The 19,064-nt window shown below is 51.8% G+C and overlaps 7 protein-coding genes across 7 annotated transcripts; 4 read left to right on the top strand and 3 right to left on the bottom strand.

Moving 5' to 3' along the window:
* Positions 1–467: 467 nt before the first annotated feature.
* On the top strand, positions 468–1,500 carry GT037_000586 (uncharacterized protein; the record flags this gene model as incomplete). The annotated part of the gene is made up of 2 exons (XM_038925633.1): positions 468–704; positions 760–1,500. 2 exons carry the CDS (start codon positions 468–470, stop codon positions 1,498–1,500), a joined length of 978 nt encoding a protein of 325 aa, XP_038791489.1.
* Positions 1,501–3,075: 1,575 nt separating this feature from the next.
* On the top strand, positions 3,076–4,045 carry GT037_000585 (uncharacterized protein; the record flags this gene model as incomplete). Its single annotated transcript, XM_038925632.1, has 2 exons — positions 3,076–3,624; positions 3,674–4,045. The coding sequence occupies 2 exons, from the start codon at positions 3,076–3,078 to the stop codon at positions 4,043–4,045; spliced, it is 921 nt and encodes a 306-aa protein (XP_038791488.1).
* Positions 4,046–4,677: 632 nt separating this feature from the next.
* GT037_000584 (atp binding) lies at positions 4,678–6,293 on the top strand (the record flags this gene model as incomplete). Its single annotated transcript, XM_038925631.1, has 2 exons — positions 4,678–5,450; positions 5,516–6,293. 2 exons carry the CDS (start codon positions 4,678–4,680, stop codon positions 6,291–6,293), a joined length of 1,551 nt encoding a protein of 516 aa, XP_038791487.1.
* A 1,321-nt stretch (positions 6,294–7,614) lies between these two features.
* Positions 7,615–9,090, top strand: GT037_000583 (uncharacterized protein; the record flags this gene model as incomplete). The annotated part of the gene is made up of 1 exon (XM_038925630.1): positions 7,615–9,090. One exon carries the CDS (start codon positions 7,615–7,617, stop codon positions 9,088–9,090), a length of 1,476 nt encoding a protein of 491 aa, XP_038791486.1.
* Positions 9,091–9,871: 781 nt separating this feature from the next.
* On the bottom strand, positions 9,872–10,768 carry GT037_000582 (uncharacterized protein; the record flags this gene model as incomplete). Its single annotated transcript, XM_038925629.1, has 2 exons — positions 9,872–10,471; positions 10,526–10,768. The coding sequence occupies 2 exons, from the start codon at positions 10,766–10,768 to the stop codon at positions 9,872–9,874; spliced, it is 843 nt and encodes a 280-aa protein (XP_038791485.1).
* Positions 10,769–11,375: 607 nt separating this feature from the next.
* Positions 11,376–12,176, bottom strand: GT037_000581 (uncharacterized protein; the record flags this gene model as incomplete). The annotated part of the gene is made up of 2 exons (XM_038925628.1): positions 11,376–11,999; positions 12,054–12,176. 2 exons carry the CDS (start codon positions 12,174–12,176, stop codon positions 11,376–11,378), a joined length of 747 nt encoding a protein of 248 aa, XP_038791484.1.
* Positions 12,177–14,163: 1,987 nt separating this feature from the next.
* On the bottom strand, positions 14,164–18,060 carry GT037_000580 (piwi-domain-containing protein; the record flags this gene model as incomplete). The annotated part of the gene is made up of 10 exons (XM_038925627.1): positions 14,164–14,463; positions 14,530–14,804; positions 14,852–15,109; positions 15,171–15,681; positions 15,746–16,099; positions 16,154–16,289; positions 16,345–17,063; positions 17,112–17,237; positions 17,644–17,890; positions 17,987–18,060. Coding segments are annotated over 10 exons (3,000 nt in total), but the record flags the coding sequence as incomplete, so codon positions are not given.
* Between the last annotated feature and the right edge of the window lie 1,004 nt (positions 18,061–19,064).

The raw sequence follows: 19,064 nt of genomic DNA, 5'->3' as shown, positions 1-19,064 counted from the left end.
CACCGCCACTTGAATCCTGCGTCCTACAAACGGTAAGGCTCTGGCTTCAACTGTCGTGCCGTCCTTCTCCCCAACGGCCCCTGTGCTTCTAACGGCGGATCTAGCCTCTTCCCATCACTAGTGTCGTGTAGGATACGATGAAGTCTGATGTCTGTCTGCACGGCTAACCGCCAACACGTTCTTGGTGGCTGTTTTAGTCCTGGCACTGAACTGACATGTAATCACCAAGCGAGATGGCGATGTTTGGGACCCGTGATTCCGTATACGGAAGGATTCTGCGTGTATAAAACCCATGGTGCCCACGTTGGTTGGAAAGGCACGCTTGACGCTCAACACACTCGTTCTATACACGTTCTTTTTCAGTCCTTGACTTCTTCGATCTTTACTTCGTCGCTCTCTTCAGACAGTCGCCTTTTACAAGAACAACTACTCAATCAACCAATCAACTCTTCAATTCCACATCCAAAATGAAGGCCTCCATCTTCGCTCTCGCTCTCGCTGGCGCTGCCAGTGCTCACACCACTGTCTACTCCATCTCGGTCAACGGAAAGTCTCAGGGTCTCGGAAATGTTCAGGGCGGCTACATTGACTCTCCTCCCAACAACAACCCAGTTACCGACGTTACCTCCAAGGCTATGGAGTGCAACGTAGCCAACATCAAGGCTTCCAAGTCGGTCGCCGTCAACGGTGGTGACAAGATTGCTGTAAGTACTCCAACGGTCCACATTGTATAGAACTTGAACTGACGAATACTCTTAGGTCGAGTGGCACCACAACAACGCTGACGCCAGCGACGACATCATCGACCCCTCTCACAAGGGACCTATCACCGTCTACATGTCTAAGGCTGGCTCTTCTATGTCATGGACGAAAATTGCTGAGGATGGCTACGATGGCAAATCTTGGGCCGTCGAGAAGCTCATCAAGGGTTCATACACTGGCAAGCCAGGACAGCACGAGTTCACTCTGCCCAATGTTGCACCTGGCGAGTACATCATCCGCCCTGAGATTATTGCCCTACACGAGGGTGACCGCATCGGTGGCGCACAATTCTACCAGGAGTGCATTCACGTAAAGGTCGGTGGCTCTGGCACCACTGCGCTGCCTGCTGGTGTTGCTATTCCCGGCTACCTCAGCGCCCAAGACCCGGGTGTTCACTTCAACCTCTACGGCTCCTACTCTAGCTACCCCATGCCAGGACCCAAGCTCTGGAACGGTGCTGGTGGTGCTGCCGCCCCAGCTAAGCCTGCGCCCGCTGCTCCCACCACCACCAAGGTCGCTGCTCCTGCCCCTACCAAGGTTGCCACCCCTACTACCACCAAGGCTGCTACCCCAGCCAAGACTACCCTTGCCACCGTCGCTAAGCCTGCTCCTACCGCCGGTGGTGCTGGAGCTCAGAAGTACGGCCAGTGCGGTGGCATCGGCTTCACAGGTCCTACTACTTGCGCTTCCGGCTGCAAGTGCGTCAAGCAGAACGACTGGTACTCCCAGTGCTTGTAAGTGCATGTCCTTGACGATGGCGTTGCTGGGCCATAAAAAGATGCCGTTTGCATCGGGTGTTTTTCATGATTGACAAGGGGTACATTTGGCCTTTCTTGAGTAGAGCTTTGTTAGTGTTTAGTGGGCTTGTCTCCTGCAATGAGCGGCTTGAGCGTCGCCTGTCTTCAATTCTTGTGTATATACGTAATTCTCACGACGAATTGGATTCGTTGCCTTTTCGGCTTTGACGCAAACTGTTGTTTTGACTAAATTCTCGTGGTGTCTTGTCCTGACAGCATTCTGATCAACACAGAAGAAGGTAGCATGCTGATGCCATCTAGTGCCGATGTGGCGTAAACAAACAGCCTTGAAAGCCTCGCGTAGGTTTATAGCTGGTTCTGCCAAGCTACTCTACAATCATTACTTCACGTCTCAAACATACACACACAACATCTTCGCATGTGCTCCGAATTCGTCAAAATGAATCAAGACCACTATACAAGCAAAGGCCCCGTAGGCTTCATTATTGGGGAACCCGTCGTATGATGATATTGCGTGGCTAAGCGCACTACGAAGCCGAAGTCGCATGGGCTGAGGGTACAAGCTTCCGCAAGAAGCTCGTTGAACAGACGAAGGGGCGCGAGGGGCGCCCAAGGGGAAAAGCTAGAGAGACAAGCCAATTCTTGACCTGATCCACCAGCAATGCCGGCCTCCCCTCAAGACATTGGCACTATGGACATGACTTCAAGACGCACGTCTCGAGAGTCTTGTCCACTCGCCCACTTACAAGCTAGAGCTTTCCCAAGGAGACGCGATGGGGAATATACGCATCCAGGGAGAAGACAAGTGTCTGCAAGAGTTACAACGGTGGAGGGAAGCCTGATGCACTTCAAACCGCGCATGTATGCGCGTGAAACAGAAGTCGAGCGTGAGCTCCATACTCTAACGCGTATGGACAAAGTCGGGCTGACTGCTCGGCTCAGAGTTGCCAGACTGCAGGGTTTGGTGGTATCAGGCGTGGTTACCATCGGCACGTTGAAGACAGTGATGACATGGCTCAGCATCGGGACCCACTAGCGACGTCCTGGCCTTCAGGACAGGCACGAGTTGCATAAACAGTGGGAAGAACAGCTCACAACCATGGTACGGGGGCTGCATGTCCACGATAGGGTGTGGGGCGATGTCGGGGCGATGATTGTTGTTGTTGACGAGGAGACGGACCATCGGGGGCGACGGGCAGAGCATCACGAGGCTGTTTCAGAAAGGGCTTCCAGACGCAGCGAGATGGAGCCAGTCGTGATGAGGGTTTATGGAGCGTAGACGTCAGCTGCGCCACGTGTATTTGGCGTGCACTCTCAACACGCATGTGTACCTGGGTCCGTGCAGTGACGCTGTCGAATGCCATGGGTGACTAAGGCGGTTATTTGCGCAATTGGACCCTGAATCTCATCATTTGCGCGCGCCGACACTCGGACAACCGTCTGGGCCTCTGTGCGGAGATGACAAGTCATAAACCACAACAAAGTATGCCTCGCTCTGCGCTGCCTCGTTGATATCCCTCGCCCACCACCTCATGAGAGCCCGCAAACCACCATCATGATCGCTCCTTCCTGCGCCTGGACTCGTGTTGGCTTGAGGCGCATGCCCAACGCCCCTTACTCCCGGAACACAAACTCGGGAACTGGCTTCGAACGCGCACGCACTCAGGTCCATCCTTCCAATGTCACTCGCAGATGCCATTTCGACAAGTCGCACGCGGGTGGCAGGCCGACGGAAACGGCGCGGTCCATTCCCGGGCCAAGCTGGCTTTGGCTCGACCCCATCATCGAACCCTTCCGCGCATATGGTCGCGTGCAACAGCGGAGGCCCTACAGGACACAGCTCATATCCTCGCTCGTCATCTATTTCATCGGCGACCTAGTGGCCCAGAGCATTGCGCCTGACGAGTCCAACCAAGTGCTGCAAGTCGTCGACGATGCAGCGGAAAAGGGCTGGGTCCAAGAATGGAGCGACAACCGTGACTGGGCCCGTACAGGACGCGCTCTCGCAATTGGAGGACTGAGCTCTATCCCATCCTACAAGTGGTTCCTGTGGTTATCCAACAGCTTCAACTACAGCTCAAAGACACTCTCGCTGTCAATCAAGGTGCGTTCCCTTCCCCCGTAATCGCCAACGCTTGCTCATCACCCAACAGGTCTTCATCAACCAAGCTTTCTTCACCCCCTTGTTCAACTCGTACTTCTTCGGCATGCAATCGCTTCTTTCCGGCGCAACCCTGCCCGAGATCCTCGAACGCATCAAGAATACGGTGCCGACAAGCTGGTATAACAGCTGCAAACTCTGGCCTGCCGTCACAGCCTTCAGCTTCACCTACATCCCTATCGAATACCGTAGCATATTTGGCGGTGTTATCGCTATTGGCTGGCAGACGTATCTCAGTCTGCTAAACACAAGGGCTGCAGCTAAAGAGGAGATGGAGCATGCAGCCATGCACGACGCGCCAGCAAGCATGCGAACAACACAAAGGCTTGAGCATGGTCTGTTCGAGCAAAAATGCGCTGCGTAGGCTACATCCGCTGCAAACCGACCTTGGAACACTCTGGACTCGTTCAACAAGGCCCACAACGCGACTAGCGTTTCAACACTCACCTGCTGCATCTGCAGCCACTTTTATTTCTTATGTCTGATTCAAGACGGGTACATTGCATTAGACACGGAGTTACGGATTCCATTCGATACCATGGGCGCTGCGTAAACGACGCGCGAACACATCAGTCATCACATTAGCATCTTATCTACATCTCAATACATCTCGTTTGTTTTCGCTAGGCTTCGTCGACCCTAGCCCACGGCCCACTCAACAACACGAGGTACGCCGGTTCTCGGCCCGAGGCTTTGGCAAGAACCCACGCGGCTCCCTCTCTGTTCCCCCCTTCTGATATCCAGCCGGACGTCATTCAGACAAAAGAGGCTCCTCGGAGTGATAGGATCTGCCACAACTGCGGTTACTGTTTGAATCAGGAGTTTAAACCGTGGTAAGCGTCGTGTGATGTCATCATGTCGACCATAGTAAATATGAACCTCAAAACAAGTAATAGAAATTTCACGCCACGCTTTGTATCGGGATTGAATCGTCCAAATTGTTGACAAGCTATTGTTGTTTCCCTGTCCTTGTTACTCAGATACCCCATTTACACCATGTCTTCTTCAGCAGGCCAACGCATAGACGAAGAATCATGTACATCATGGCGGCAACGCTCCGAACTCGAGAAGATGGCCGATCTACCCCAGGCTCTGGACGACGAACTCGCGCGTCTTGACAATCAATTCTGGATCCCAAGAACCAAACTCGAGGAGATTGTTAGCCGCTTTTGTGAAGAACTGGAAGAAGGTCTCGCTAAAGACAAGCAAAATATTCCCATGAACGTCACTTGGGTGCACAATCTACCAACAGGGAAAGAGAAGGGTACAATAATGACACTGGATCTCGGTGGCACAAATTTGAGGGTTTGCAAAGTAGACTTGTATGGAGATGAAGGCCGAAAACAAGGAGACGGCAAATACGGCATGGAGCAAGAACAATACAAGTTACCGGAGAAGCTGAAAAAGGGAGAGTCCGATGCTCTCTGGAATTTCATTGCGGAAAAAGTGGAGGCTTTCTTCAAGGATCATAAATTGGACCAGCAGTATAACACGCAGAAGCCTATGCCACTGGGATTTACTTTCAGTTATCCAGCAACGCAAGATCGTATCGACCACGCAGTCTTGCAGACGTGGACAAAAGGGTTTGATATAAAGGGTGTAGAGGGCCAGGATGCTGCGAAGCAGCTTCGAGAAAAGCTGCAAGAGAGAAAGCTGCCAGTCGACTTAATCTGCGTCATTAACGACACTGTCGGTGCGATGATCGCGTCTGCCTACAACGACCCAGAGACCATAATAGGCGGCATCTTTGGTACAGGATGTAATGCAGCGTAAGAACTGTCCCTGCACGGAATTCATATCAGACATACACTAACTTCGTACACGCCGCTGTTAGGTTTATGGCTAGCCTATCAAGTATCGCAAAACTAGATCCAAACGACGAAAGAATCACAGACGCATCATCCCATAATGGAGCGGTCAAGGGCGAAGAGAAAATGGCCATCAACTGCGAATACGGCGCTTTTGACAACTCGCACCGTGTCCTCCCTCGCACGAAATACGACAAGAAGATCGATGCAGAAAGCCCTCGGCCTGGCGAGCAAACTTTTGAGAAACTCTCCGCTGGTTTGTATCTAGGTGAAATATTCCGCCTCATACTAGTCGAACTCCTAGATCGCGGCCTTGTCTTCAACCAGGATTCAAATCAAGATACGAGAAAGCTGCGTGAGCCATACATCATAGACACGGGGTTCCTCTCTCAGATCGAGGACGACGAGTCACATAAGTTCACCAAAACACACGAACTCTTCCAGTCTATACTCTCCCTCCAGCCATCAGACGTTGAGATTGAACTCTCACGTCGACTGGCTGAGATGATCGCTGTGCGCGGTGCCAGATTATGCGCTTGTGGTGTTGCTGCCATCTGCACCAAAGAAGATATCAAGAAGGGCCATGTGGCTGCAGACGGCAGTGTAGCAAACAAACATCCAAAGTTCAAGAGAAGATGGACTAAAGCTTTGGGTGAGGTGCTAGGGTGGAAGGAGGAGGAATGTGGGGAGGGCGAAGGTCCGATCGCCATTACTAGTGCCGAGGATGGGAGTGGACTTGGTTGTGCGATCATCGGTGCTATGGAGCTGGAGAGAAGGACGAAGAAGGAACTCATTAAGAGATAAGTTATGGGTACGGCAGATGGGAGCTTTAGAATCCGACATTGTGGCTGTGCAGTACATTTTACTCTAAGCTTGAGCAGACTGTCTTTAGCAGAAGGGACGTGCTATTGATTGTATTACCTCGGGCAAATAAACAAAGTATAACTTGAGTGTTGAACGAGCGGAGGGTAATCGTAATGCGCACATCTGCTTGTGTAGCTACGTATGTTGATCTACAACAAGACGTAGATGTAGTTGTCGCCCAAACTCTCAAAAGCCGTTTCTATCACATAATATGGGTATCGTGCGTCACCAAACCTGCACTGCAGATCCAGATGGTCATCAAAATTCGCTATGTTCTGTTTTTCCTGATCTCCTTGTGGTACGATGATTTGACTTCTGACGTTTGGACAAGGCATCATCCGCTTGTGATGGCCGTATGATTCCAGAGCAGAGAGCTCACTCAGCTGAGCGCTATACACGATGTCCTTAGATCTTAGCTCGTGGCTATGCTCAGGGAGCAGAGCTACTGGTACCCAGTCCCGTTCGGCGAGATGGACAGATCTTGGTGCAAAAGACGGAGAGATCAGCACGTGTCTCGTGTATCTCCGGAGTTTCTATAACAACTCTCAGTTCTCAGATTTCTTTTGATGCTGTTCTCCGCGATCGTTCGCATGGCGCGCTAATATGTCCAGATCTAGATGCCCTGAGATCTGTCATGGACCCTGTACGCAATGCCAAACCACGCTAGTTGGCGATCTCGCTCACATCCGCCCACGGTTCACCCACATTCCGACACACAACTCACCCACGGAAAGCTGAACGGCACGTCGCGCCCCCGCAGCCAACCAGCGATCTGCTTCACCAGCAACACACCGTCATAAACTAGTGTTGCGAAAAGACGTGGGACCTGGTCACGATGTGCGGTGTGCTGTTGGTTGTACCGCTGGCAAAGTGGTGGTGGTGGACCCACAGGTACGGTGGCATGAGGTGTAGAGGTGATGTATGATGACAGGACGTAGGGGTAGGTTCTTTTTTTCCATCTTTTTTGGAATATCCGGGGCTGTAAGTGTCGAGGCATGTAATGCACCGGTTGAGAGGTGGTGCACGTGCAAGCGTACCGGTGCGGTGAGTCTTGTTGTCGGCGAACTTGCGCAGATGCGTTGATGCAGAAAAGGCGGTATATAACCTGAAACCGACTTCAGCGGTCAAGAGCACAACGAATTGTTATCCCAGGCTACCGCGGCTACCACCAAAGCGACGATCTTTAAGCATACACCGGTGTACTCCAGCACACCCTCTGCACCCCGGGCCCAATAGCCGAGCACCATCAAATCACAAACACATGTCTAGAGGAGGCTTTCAGGTCCACACCGCAACTCCAATCCGCAATCGGGAAAAAATCGGAGCCACATCCGCAGCCTGGGCACGCGACCACACCCACGCCAGCACAAGTCAAATGTTCGTGCCAACACCATATGACTGCACCACGCCCCCATGGCTGTCGCAAACCAGCCCTTTTCCGAATTTCCCCGTGCAGCAAACATCGACCAACACTTTGCTGGCCTCGCATTTCGCGCCAGACCCACGTCTCCCACGACCAGCGCCTCGTGAACAGGGCCTGCAAGATGACTTGTTCTATGCATTCACACGAGACGCCTACTTATCAAGTGAGACAACCGCCGCGAAAGAGGTAGCACGAAATTTGCAACCATATTATCCTCCAACAGAGAAGACAAATCGTACATTACCTTTACCAAGGTACACCAACCAAGGACATAACCACAACAACTTGCAATTCTTCACACCCTTCACACCCTTCACACCACTCACACCTGCGATACCAAACGCCTTCAACATGGAGGTCACAAGCAGACCACTCCCATCACTACTGCTTCAGTCCGCCCCCATGGCTATGGCATCGAAACCAGCAAATGCTGCTCCGTGGTCATTTCCGAACCTCAAGAAGAGACGCCGTCGTCGAGCAAGCCAAATCTTCAACATGAACTTCAGCTTTGGCTTCGGGTCTCGACGAAAGAGTCAAGACCACTCGCCTGACATCAGTCCGCGAACATCCATATCATCGGCATCAGGCTCCCCGAGATCAGAGGTAGAGCAAAGCTCCAAGAGACAGAGAATCGATTCAAGAGTATCAGATGCAGAGGCGGTATTCTCACCCAACAAGAGCATCAAGATTTCGGGACCTGAAAACACGCCAATAGTCTTGTCGCGATGCGACAGCACGGGTGAAGTGCACCCAGGCCAACTCGTTGACTTCACCAGCAAACCCGTTCCCATCGTGCCGGAGCCGATTGTGATTCCTGCTCCTGTACGCAGAAGCCCGGCAAGTGAGTTCGAGCTTCGCTTAAGCAGCGACACATATCACGATCACCTGGCCACCTCTCAACGACGGAAATCCTTCCCTGCTGGTGAATGGACACCAAAATGGGTCCGTGATGAGGTTCAGATGCTGCATAAGCTAGAGAAGCTCGAGAAGCTCGACACCAAAGTCGAGGATCCTTTCAAGAGATTCAGAGAATCTGCAAGGAAGAGGATATGCACAGTGGAACGGAAGACCAAGGCTTCGGCAACCACTTCTTCCACCACCACGGCGCCAACACCAAGCATGGCTAATGCATCAAGTGTGCCATGCGAACTCCGCCGCACACCAAGTGATCCAAGCACTGAGGCTTTCCTTACACACGTCCGTGCAAGTCTCGAAGCGAGGAAGAGGGAGAACAAGACGGGAGAACGCTGGCGTTCATATCCCGTGTTTGCCGACGAAGTCGAGAAGGGTTTTCTCGATGACGCACCGTTATGACGGTGATATGTATAACATTTATGAGGCCGCGATCGGCGGCAGGCCGTTTGGATGACTTGCATATCGGAATTGGCGTTTTGAGGGCGGATACCCGTAGTATATCCACATTTTAGCGTGCATATATACCCTGAGTTCAGTTGGTCAACTGAGCTCCTGACGAATGAATTAATACTACTATTACCACAACATGACATCACTTCCTCCTGTTCTCATTGCTTCTTCGTCTTCTCAATCTTTTTTACCTCGACAACCTAGTCTATGTGGCACCCACAAGTATACTCCATGGGCGTCGCAACAATGGTTCCAAGAGTGAAGTAGTGCAGCACGGTGTCCTCATGAGGATCCGTTGTGGCGATAGATGATGTAACGGCGGTGACGACCGAGGAAAAGACAAGGCAGAGCGTTGGGCAAAAGACAGGGTAGAGGGATGATCGTAGCATGGTCGATTAGTATTATTGATCAAGCGCGTGAGCGCGACCACTAGACTAGAAGCACCCTTGGGTCGATTAGTATAACATGTAGGAGATTGACGTGCCGACACACTGGTGATGGAAAAGAGAAGAAAGAAAAGGTGCTGAATAATGTCAGACGATAGAGTTTGAATATGGAGGCAGAACATCGAGAAGCGAGTGTCTACGTCCTACGATATGCATATCCCAAAGCAAGGCTTCTGTATCAAGCAAAGACGATGGAAAAAAAATCCATCCATAGCATCGTAATACCCATACCAAGACGTCACGCCACGTCCAACCCAAGTACAGACTTTCTCACTTACCATCCCCTACCTACTCTTCCACCGAACCCCTCCAACCCACTTGACCCATCCCTCAACACTCTCCCTCTTCTCCACATCCTCCTCCACACCGCCCACCTGTATCAGGTCAACCGTATAAAAGCTCTTGGCCAATTCTTCATTTCCAGCTAACCTGTGCACAAAACTGTGACAAGCCCTGCATAACCACGCCACGCTGTTCAGCTTATCTTCTGTATGCCAACCCCTCTTCCTCACGCGCGCATGCGCTGCTTTTGGAATAAGATGGTGGTATGTCAACGGCACCCAGTCCCTGCCGCAAAGTTCACATGCTGTAGCACGCGTGCTGCTCCATATGGGTGGTGGCGCGGTGACGGCAGAGATGTACGTTGTGAGGAGAGGTGTGAGCAGGTTGTGTTGATCGATGCTGTCGGAAGTAGGTGGAAGGAGGCCGTAGCTCTCTAGGCTGTCGATTGCGGTAGGTGGAATGTGTTGGAGGAGGTTCGTATATGTTGAGGCTGAAAGGGGGGTTGTGTAGAGGTCTTGGAGGTTGGGCGAGTCTTTGAAGATGGAGTGCGTAAGTGTGCGCAGTTCGTGAGGTAGAGATGGGAAGATTAGGGTGCTCAGATACTGTATTGTCAGTCAGTGAGGTTCCAAATGCGTAAGTATGTGCTGCTGGCATACTTCGATGAATTCGCCCAAGTCTTCGGCATCTGTTCCTTTTTCGCTTCCATCGGTATTCGCCTCTGTAGACTCCGGCTTCATGACTTCATTCTTCCCGCTCTTTGAACCTTTCTTCGCATGTCTCTTCTTCTTCGGTCTCGGGTTCTCAATTGGTGCAGCCAGAGCTTTGATGATAGGTTCGCTCATGCAGTCGCGGAAGGTCTCGTAGTTAGATTGCTCCCCAGCAGGGATCGGTTCAGCCATGTTGAATAGACTCGCAATACGATGCGCAAATAGGCCAAAGGCTCTGGAAGTGTATGCGCATAATGGAAAACATCAGTGGCGCCATGGCGATGTTCATATATAGTGGAGCGAGTGATGACGAAGTCGTGAACTTTCGCGTTCGCGAGGCGAGGCACTAACTGGCGGGGAGCATAAGGGCGTCGTGGGGGCTCATGGCTCCCACACGAACTCGTATTTGCCGTCGAAGCTTCGAGATGCCATGCCATATGGAGGTCGCTTGACGATGAGATGTTGTGGTTCGCTGTAGGCGATGCGTTAGATTGTGATCCACAGTACATCAGGCATGAAGCAGCAAAAAGGAGTTCTGGTTCGTAAACTCTGGGTCATATTCGTCTATTCTTCGAACCATGCGGTATGTCGCGTGGTGGTCGCCACGTTGTCTTCTGACTGCTTTCATCAACCCATCATGAGCATTTATTACCTGCTCGGAGCAAGATAGTCATTCGCGGAGCATGCAGTCCGTCAGCATGGAGGCCAGACGCGTTCGCACATGTGCACTGGTGATCCGGCGCCGCAGAACTGACTTGCAACATCACGAAAGCCCCATGTCTAACAACAAGTGTCAGATCTAGGCCTTCTTCTTGCCGCCCTTAGCAAGACGTTCGGCCTTGCCCTTGGCCTGCTCTCGCCGCCTGTTCTCACGCTCCATGAGCTCCTTCTTCTCCTTCTCCAGCTCAGCACGCTCTTCTGCCTCAGCCTTCTTTCGCGCAGCCTCAGCGTCCCTGCGCTCACGAACCAGCTTCAAGCGCTCCAGATCGGCTCGCGCCTGCTCAGTCTTGCCCTCAGCGTGTAGTTTGTCGTATCGATCTTTGTTGGCTTGCGCCTGGAGAGCCTCACGCTCGCGGCGGGAGAGCTGGGAGAGGTCCTGTTGCTTTCCCTTTCCCTTAGCGATGGGCTCAGCTTCTGGATCGACAGGGGCCTTTGTGGCTTGTGTACGGGCTTTTGCAGTGTGATTTGGGTTCGCGGGCATATCATCGTCTTCGTCCTCAGAGGAGTCGGTGGGCATGTCGCCTGCCTCGGGGGTCTTCTGTGACTTCTTCGCAATCGCGGCCGCCTTGCGCTTCTTTGCGAGTTCACGGCGCTGCTCACGCGTCAACTCTTCTTGTTCGGGCTTGCCAGCCTCCTCGCCGGACTCTTCCTCGGAAGATTCTTCTTCTTCAGAGGACTCCTCGTCGACTTTGTCGGGTTGGTCCTGCAGTTCTGTGTTAGAAGACGATTGTATACTCAAGGTACAGTAGGTACTCACACCCCACATGCCGACGACCTCGCCATCTGCATTCAGCGGTTGTAGGTCGCGCGAGAACTTCTTGCCGCCTCCGCGCTTGACCTTGTTGAACTTGCCGCCGCGGCCACGTCCTGCTGAAGACATGTTGTGTGTTTGAGTTCTTTGTGTGCAAGTGCAGGGTATTGTGTGTCGAGACGGTTCGCAGGTGGGACCCGTATGCGCAGTCGAGAGTATTTGGGATAGTAGGGGCGACTGAGTTTGCGGTCGAGCCTGTGGTTCTTCTCTTGAGATTCCGAGCGGGAGGAGTCTTTGGCGGAGAGCGGGTTAAGTGCGCTCGTGTAAGGATCGTTCACAAGGGCGAGTGATCTAGTCGTGGAAGTATGAGTCTGTCAAACCACGGCTCGTTAGCCTCCCACTCCACGTTTTACAATACAGAGAGACTCTTTATTCACCTTTTGTATCCAAGAACTCAATCTGATTCTTTTGTTCCAGAAGACTCACTCCCACAGGCCAACGACAAAACCCCGCGCCCTCGCCCAAAATCCCCTGCCCCACCATCCTCGTCACACCCAACGCGCCATTCTTGATTCGCTCAGCTGACCCATGCTCCTACACTAACCCCTTCCATACAAGCGCCCCTTAGTCATCCAAAATCTTTGCAGCCATCAAAACCAACGCGTCGCGCCATCCTCTTCTGTTCATTAAAACTGAATACCCCATTATTCACTCTGTGTCTTCCACCTCAATGGAGATTTGGAGGGGAAAATGGAGGTTAGAATGATCATGCGTTCGCTTACCCCCTTCTCTTCTGCGCTCTGCGCTGGTGGAGCGAAGGTAAATATATTGGACGGTACATACTTTTGCTTGCATGTGATGCTGCGCTTGCGACGGAAGTGTATAGAGAGCTTAACATCGGCTTTCCGCATTTGCTGAAGCTGTAATGGAAAGCTAGCAGTGTTGCTAGTCGGCGTTCCGCGCGAAAAGTTTCCTGATGATGATCTCACGATGCACAACCTGGGCGAGCTATCAAGATCATGTCAGCATCATCTCCTAAACCCTTAAGGCATGCTTGCTTCCACTCAGGATGTTGTCTGTGTCCTGCTAAGAAATCTATGACGCTTCTCGGGGTTTTTCAAATCCTTGAAAAAGCTAGCCGATGGCTTCCCAGGCCGTTGCTTTGTATCCATATCTACTCCATTCCCATCCAACGTACAAGGTAGAAACCCCTACTGCACATGGACTACCGATTCACTTTTTGTCAATGATGCATTTCCCACAGTTTCAGAGTCTAGCAAAACACACGGCTTGACTCTAGCTAATCACTTGCTCTTTCCTTCCTCAACTTCGCATTCATGTGTTCATTTGACCAGCTCCGCCAACTATCTCCGACCTTCGATAAAATCAACAAAGATGGGGCCCCTGACTCTGAACGCACTGCAGCTATACTCAACAGAACAGTCTATACCGAATCCAAGCGATCGGCTGCGAAGGGTTCCATGCATGGAAAACGCTCCAAGGCCCACGGTCGCTTCGGCAAATTCACGGCTAACCAGACTGGATCTCAGTTTCTTCAGAGTCAGCGTCTTCCTTCGGATTGTCAAGACCGTCGCTCTGATACCGTCGCGCCCAAGATATGCTAGCCAGAGCAGGAGAAAGCTAAGTGTTTGGGTCATGGGCCTAGAGAACAAGGTAGATACCGGACCGAGTTCTGCGACAGCCAGGGCTTTGGACACCCAACGAAGCTAATGGGCCCCAATAAGCCAGAATCTGGGTTCCACTGATGTTGCTGTCGAGTTCTGGAGTATGTCAACAGATGCAAGGAGGCCGAGGGTTCAGGCGCAACATCACAAAGCACAAAAGCAGCAAGCTATAATCTGACCGTTTTCATTCTGCCCTACCGATGATGGGAGAGGCAAACTATCCTATGTCCTGAAAACCTGGCAGAACCGTAAAAGTTGGGTATCGCACAAGAAGATTGAAAAGAATACCCAGATCACTAACTTTTGATGCACCCCGAAAGAATTCAGGCCATCGTCGCAACTGACTCTCTTGTGTTTTGAAGCAGTCTGATTTGCATGGCATCAGATCGTGCTATCCAGCGAGACCCACCAGATCGAACCTCCTTCGTACTCTAGATGTACCACATGACATCCTTGAGGCCGCGAGCGTTCTGCATCTCCATCAGAGGAGCGATCTCGAAGTTCTGCTTGGATGAGCCAGTGGAGGACTGCTGGTCTACCTTGGACTCCTTCTTGCCGGAGGAGACTGGGTTGTCGTTTGAATGTGCTCGGGAGCGGTCGGCGGCCAAGTGGGCATAGTAGACAGCGGGGTGGAGAGAAACAGGAGTAGTAGAGCGGACATAGTGGTATGAGTGCTCGAAGATGAACTGCTGAAGCTCGGCAGACAGCCACTCACCCTCGTTGAGAATGCACTGGTAAACTTGTTAGTATTGAGGAGCAATGGTGGGTGTTGACGAGCTATTAGGAATATGACGTACCTGGTAGTGAATTGGGCGAGCCGTGCCTTTGATGGCGACGTGGGAGCAAAGGTAGAAATCGAACTCGAAGGGATGGGTGCAGCCGGACTCTACCAAAGTACCAGGAAGAGGGTTGCCGTTCCTGTCCCCTTTTCCGGTCTCAGGGAAGAAGCGAACGTGGTGTCGCTTGCCGGCGATGACGACAGTGAACTTGGGAATTTCCTTGCAACCCAGCTTCTTGAAGCATTCCTTCATATCGTGGACTTCCTCCTCGAGAACGGCTGCATACTGTCCCTCTGATGGATGTTAGCTATGAAAAATGGTAATGGAAAGGGTGGTATACCTGAGACACCGTCACGGATGAAAAGTACACGCTGAGGAGCCTTGCCCTGACCAATCTTCTGCATCCAGTTCTTGGCCATGAATCCAAAGTGCTGGTCGATGTTGGATGTGGTCACCATCTCGACACGGTTTCCATTGGTCTGAACCTCAGCCCAGTATCGAGCAAAGTGAACATCGGCAGATACGGTAATAGCGGCGAAGGATGCAGCCTCACCTGAGCCGGCTCCAGGAGCAGGGTGAGAGACATCAGCGCCAACAACTACATGATTTGCGATGTCAGTATTTATCTCACGGGCGTTTAGTACTGGGATATCACTTACCCATTGTCGGGATTGAAGCCGACTTCGGAGCGACCTTAGGGATAAGCTGAGACTTCGCAACGCTCGTGGCACCTCCAAGCTTAGCGTTGACCTTCATGCAGACGTTGGAAATGTACTGCGGTGAAGCTGACATGACGTGCTTAGCCTGGAGGACCTGAGAAGCTACACCAAAGCGGATGTCGCAAGACTTCTTGATACGCCGGTATACGTCGACGTTGCGGTCGTTGACGACGAAGAAGAGCAGGTTAGGCGGCATCGCATACTTGTTACCAGTCTGGATCCAAACCTTCTGGATCATCTCACCACCGTCTGCAAGGTTACCAGGACCCATCCACGGCTTCTTGCCATGCTGAGGGTGGGAGGCAACAAGACCACCATGAGCTTCGTAAATCTGCACAAACTTCTGAAAGAAAGCCTCGATTGCCTGAGGAGGAGGGCTGCCGCGGCCTTGGACGCAGCACACACCCCATGCCTTGATTGGGCGCTCTTTGTTGTTCATGATGAACTTGCGCTAAACAGGTCGTCAGTAAACTGTCTTACTCAAAGTAGTACCTGAAGGGGTTCGCGCTACTTACTCCATCGAGCCTCCAACGACCTGCGATCATGTCTGCAGGCTTGATGGTAGCCTCCTTGGATCCAGGACCGAAGTGGACAGTGGGTGAGGGAAGGATACGAGCTTGCACTTTGGCGGCTTCCGGGCTAACCTTCAGGCCATAATGGCGGAGATAGGGATCAGACTGCCAATTGAGAAGTCGAACGCCGGCTTGAACAGCAGCCCAGCGCTCCTTGGGAAGGGTAACAGCGAACTTGATCATGTTGGACGTCTGGGTGTCGCTCAGCTTGGTGGTATATCGCTGGTTTCCGTCGATCTTCAAGACGTCGATAGGCATATAGACAGGCTCCTTGCGGATCTTCTTAGTCATCTTGACCTGGTTTGATGTCAGTACATATCTTTTTCCATTTAGTACAGAACCGTTGCTAACCACAGGAACTCCAGCCATACAAGTGACACCATACTTCTTCTTGAAGTACTGGGCCACAGAGATCTTCTTGGAGCGGTCATCTGGATCGGGAAAAGTGGCTGTAGAAGCATCCTTGTCGACGAATTCATCGATGGTCCTGGAGTTCGAAGTTAGTATGCGTCTGCCGTGGATTCGCAAAGCAGAGCTCTTACCATTGTGTAGGTTCCTTGGTATGGGTGGTAGATACTCCGACCTTCTTGAACTTACGGAGGTCCTTCTTGAGCACAGAACCTTTCCAGTCGCGAAGAGCGTTCTTGTACATGGCCGCAAACTGAGGTGGGCTGCAGTTGAAGACCTGGCCGATGGCGCGAGTGAGCTCTTGAGCACGCCAGAAGGTACCATTGGAGACGTCCACGTTGACAGACAAGGATTTGTTGAACTTATCATCCAAGACGGGACGGAGAGAGGCAAATACACCCTTGAAAGCCTCAACACCGCCGCCAAGGTCGAAGCGAACCTCTCCGCGCTGGAAGAAGGACTTCTTGATCTGGGTGTATTGTTGAGAGGGCCACTCGCGCATAACGTGATCGAGGAAGTTGATAGTGTCGATGCATTCGGCGGACCAAGAGGCTTGACCGTTGAGGAACGCGTTCAGACCAATGAAGTCAACTTGGCGTGTCCAGCGGACATGAATGGTATGCTTGTTGCCACGCGCACCTGGCTTGGTGGGACGGCCTTCTTCTTCGTCAAGATCGACAGTAATGCGAGTATCGTCACGAGGCAGGCGCTTGCCGGACCATGCCAGCTTGTTGGTGTCCCAGACCCAGAGGTTGTTGGGCTCACCAAGCTCAGACTTGACACCTCGGGAGTTCCAGATTTTCTTCAGCAGGACGCGTTTGGAGTAGTCGAGAGCATCACCGCTGTAGTTGAGCTTGGAGAAGTTAGCACTATGTTAAGATTGAGGGAGAAGAAAACTTACATCATACTGGTGGACCACTGTATTTGGAGCTTTGATGACGTTGAAGGTATTGAGCATGATGTTGGCAGCCTTTCCGAACTGGTTGAAGTTCTTTGGGCGCTGAGGAAGAGAACCCGGAATGGTAATCTTGTGATCGTTAGCAAAGATAAGGTTGTCGTGCCTCGGGGTGTAAAGGGAAGTATCTTGGTAGAAACGACGGGGAGGAGCTTTTTGGCCAATCATGATGAATATAGGAAACGAAGGGAGTAGAAAGCTATAGATGTATGAAAGGGAATTTCGAGACAAGAGAATGATTGAATCTAAATAATGTTTTGGAAAGAGAAGGATCAGGGCAAAGACAGGAAAACTCCAAGCGATAAGGATAAAAGTCTCTTATGCTCACAGCTCAGGTTGCGCGACCGTACAAACAGTGGTAGGATGCGAGCCCGAAGCTATTTGCATACTCGACAATGTGGAGATGAGAGATGTGTTTGTTTGGTGGCTATATGCATGATGCACATGCAGGCTAGGACAGAGGAGTGTTTGTACTTACGCCACGGGCCTGATACCAACCGGCCATACCAAGGAAGTCGGAGATGTTCTTGAGGTCTCGGAGATCGGTGTATTCGACGGGAGCGCGAACATTGGGATCCCGGTTACCGTCAAGACGGGGAATGGACTTTGGGGCGGAACGCTGAGTAGGATCGCGAGACTGAGAAGACGAGCCATTGGACGAACCGTTGGACTGCTTCTCGGCCTGCGCGCGCTTCTTTGCTGGACCGGCCATTGCAGACTGCGGACTATAGAAGCCACGTTAGCGGTGTTCGGTAACGAAGAAGCGTTTGATAGCAGTGACGATCGCGATATGAGGCTTGTGCGATGACAGGGATACGTACCTTGATCTCAAATCGGAGCCGCGTGAGGTACTTGCGTTGAGGGCGTGAGCGTTTGAACCGGATCGTAGATCGGGCCTGAAGCAAGTCAGTCAAGTTTAAAAGTAGAAGTTGAGCATCTATGTGCTCCAAGGAAGATGGTGGAACGAAAAGAGGAGGACGACAGAGCATGGGAGAGGCTGGCATACAAAAGGTGCAGTGTCGTTGATGATGGAATGGAGTGGACGAGAAACAAAAGGTGAGGTGGGTAATGTTATGGAGAGGTTCAAAACGATGCCAAGGTGGGGTCATGAAATAACGTCAAAACAAAAGGAGCAAGAGCGATGAGATTGCTGTGGTGACCACGCTGGTAAGAGCGGTGACTGCACGGCAGGTACCAGGAACTCAACGTGATGTAGAATCCGCAACGGTGCTCTAGTCGTGCAGTGCCACTGACGAGGAACAAGGGAGAATGTTTGGTCAGAAACTTACTCAAAGATGACGAGAGCGGAGGACTGCCTGCAGTGGTGTTGACTGAACTGTCTGCAGTGAGGATCTTGAGACCAGCTCTGATTGTTGAGGAAGGTATACTCGATGCTTGTAGAGTAGAAAAGGCTTGTAGAGAATAGAAGGCTTATTCCTTTGGGAAGATTGTCAAGATAGCAAAGGAAGAGTTAGTGGTTGTCGTTGTGGTGTAAGAAAGGAAAGACTGTTGAGGCTGTGGAGGAGCAGGCTTATATGGATAGGCACACTACGCTACACGCTAGCTCGTGAGGCTCGGGCGATACATCGGAGCTACGTACAGGTGAGAGATGAGGTTTCAGTGGGTCTGGTGTTTGTAGACGAGGTGAGAATCGTGATGTTGTGGCCCTGTTGATGTGGTGCTGGGCATAAGATGACCGCCTTTTTGGGCCTGGTGAGAGACGACCCAGGAGTCATAGGATAACAGACTGTGGAGCAATATGGGCAGATGTGTGATGGACAGAAGGGATTGGGAAGCTTATGACCAGTGGTATAAAGAACACCTCGCAAGCCAGTAGAGCGAGGAGCAGATACCATATCGATCTCAACGGTATCCGAATTGGAAATCTGGAGAGACGTT

This window comes from Alternaria burnsii (assembly GCF_013036055.1).
Source record: "Alternaria burnsii strain CBS107.38 chromosome Unknown 705, whole genome shotgun sequence".
NCBI classification, from domain to species: Eukaryota; Fungi; Ascomycota; class Dothideomycetes; order Pleosporales; family Pleosporaceae; genus Alternaria; species Alternaria burnsii.
Note: the sequence above shows the minus strand (reverse complement) of the source record. Positions and strands in the feature narration are given on the sequence as shown.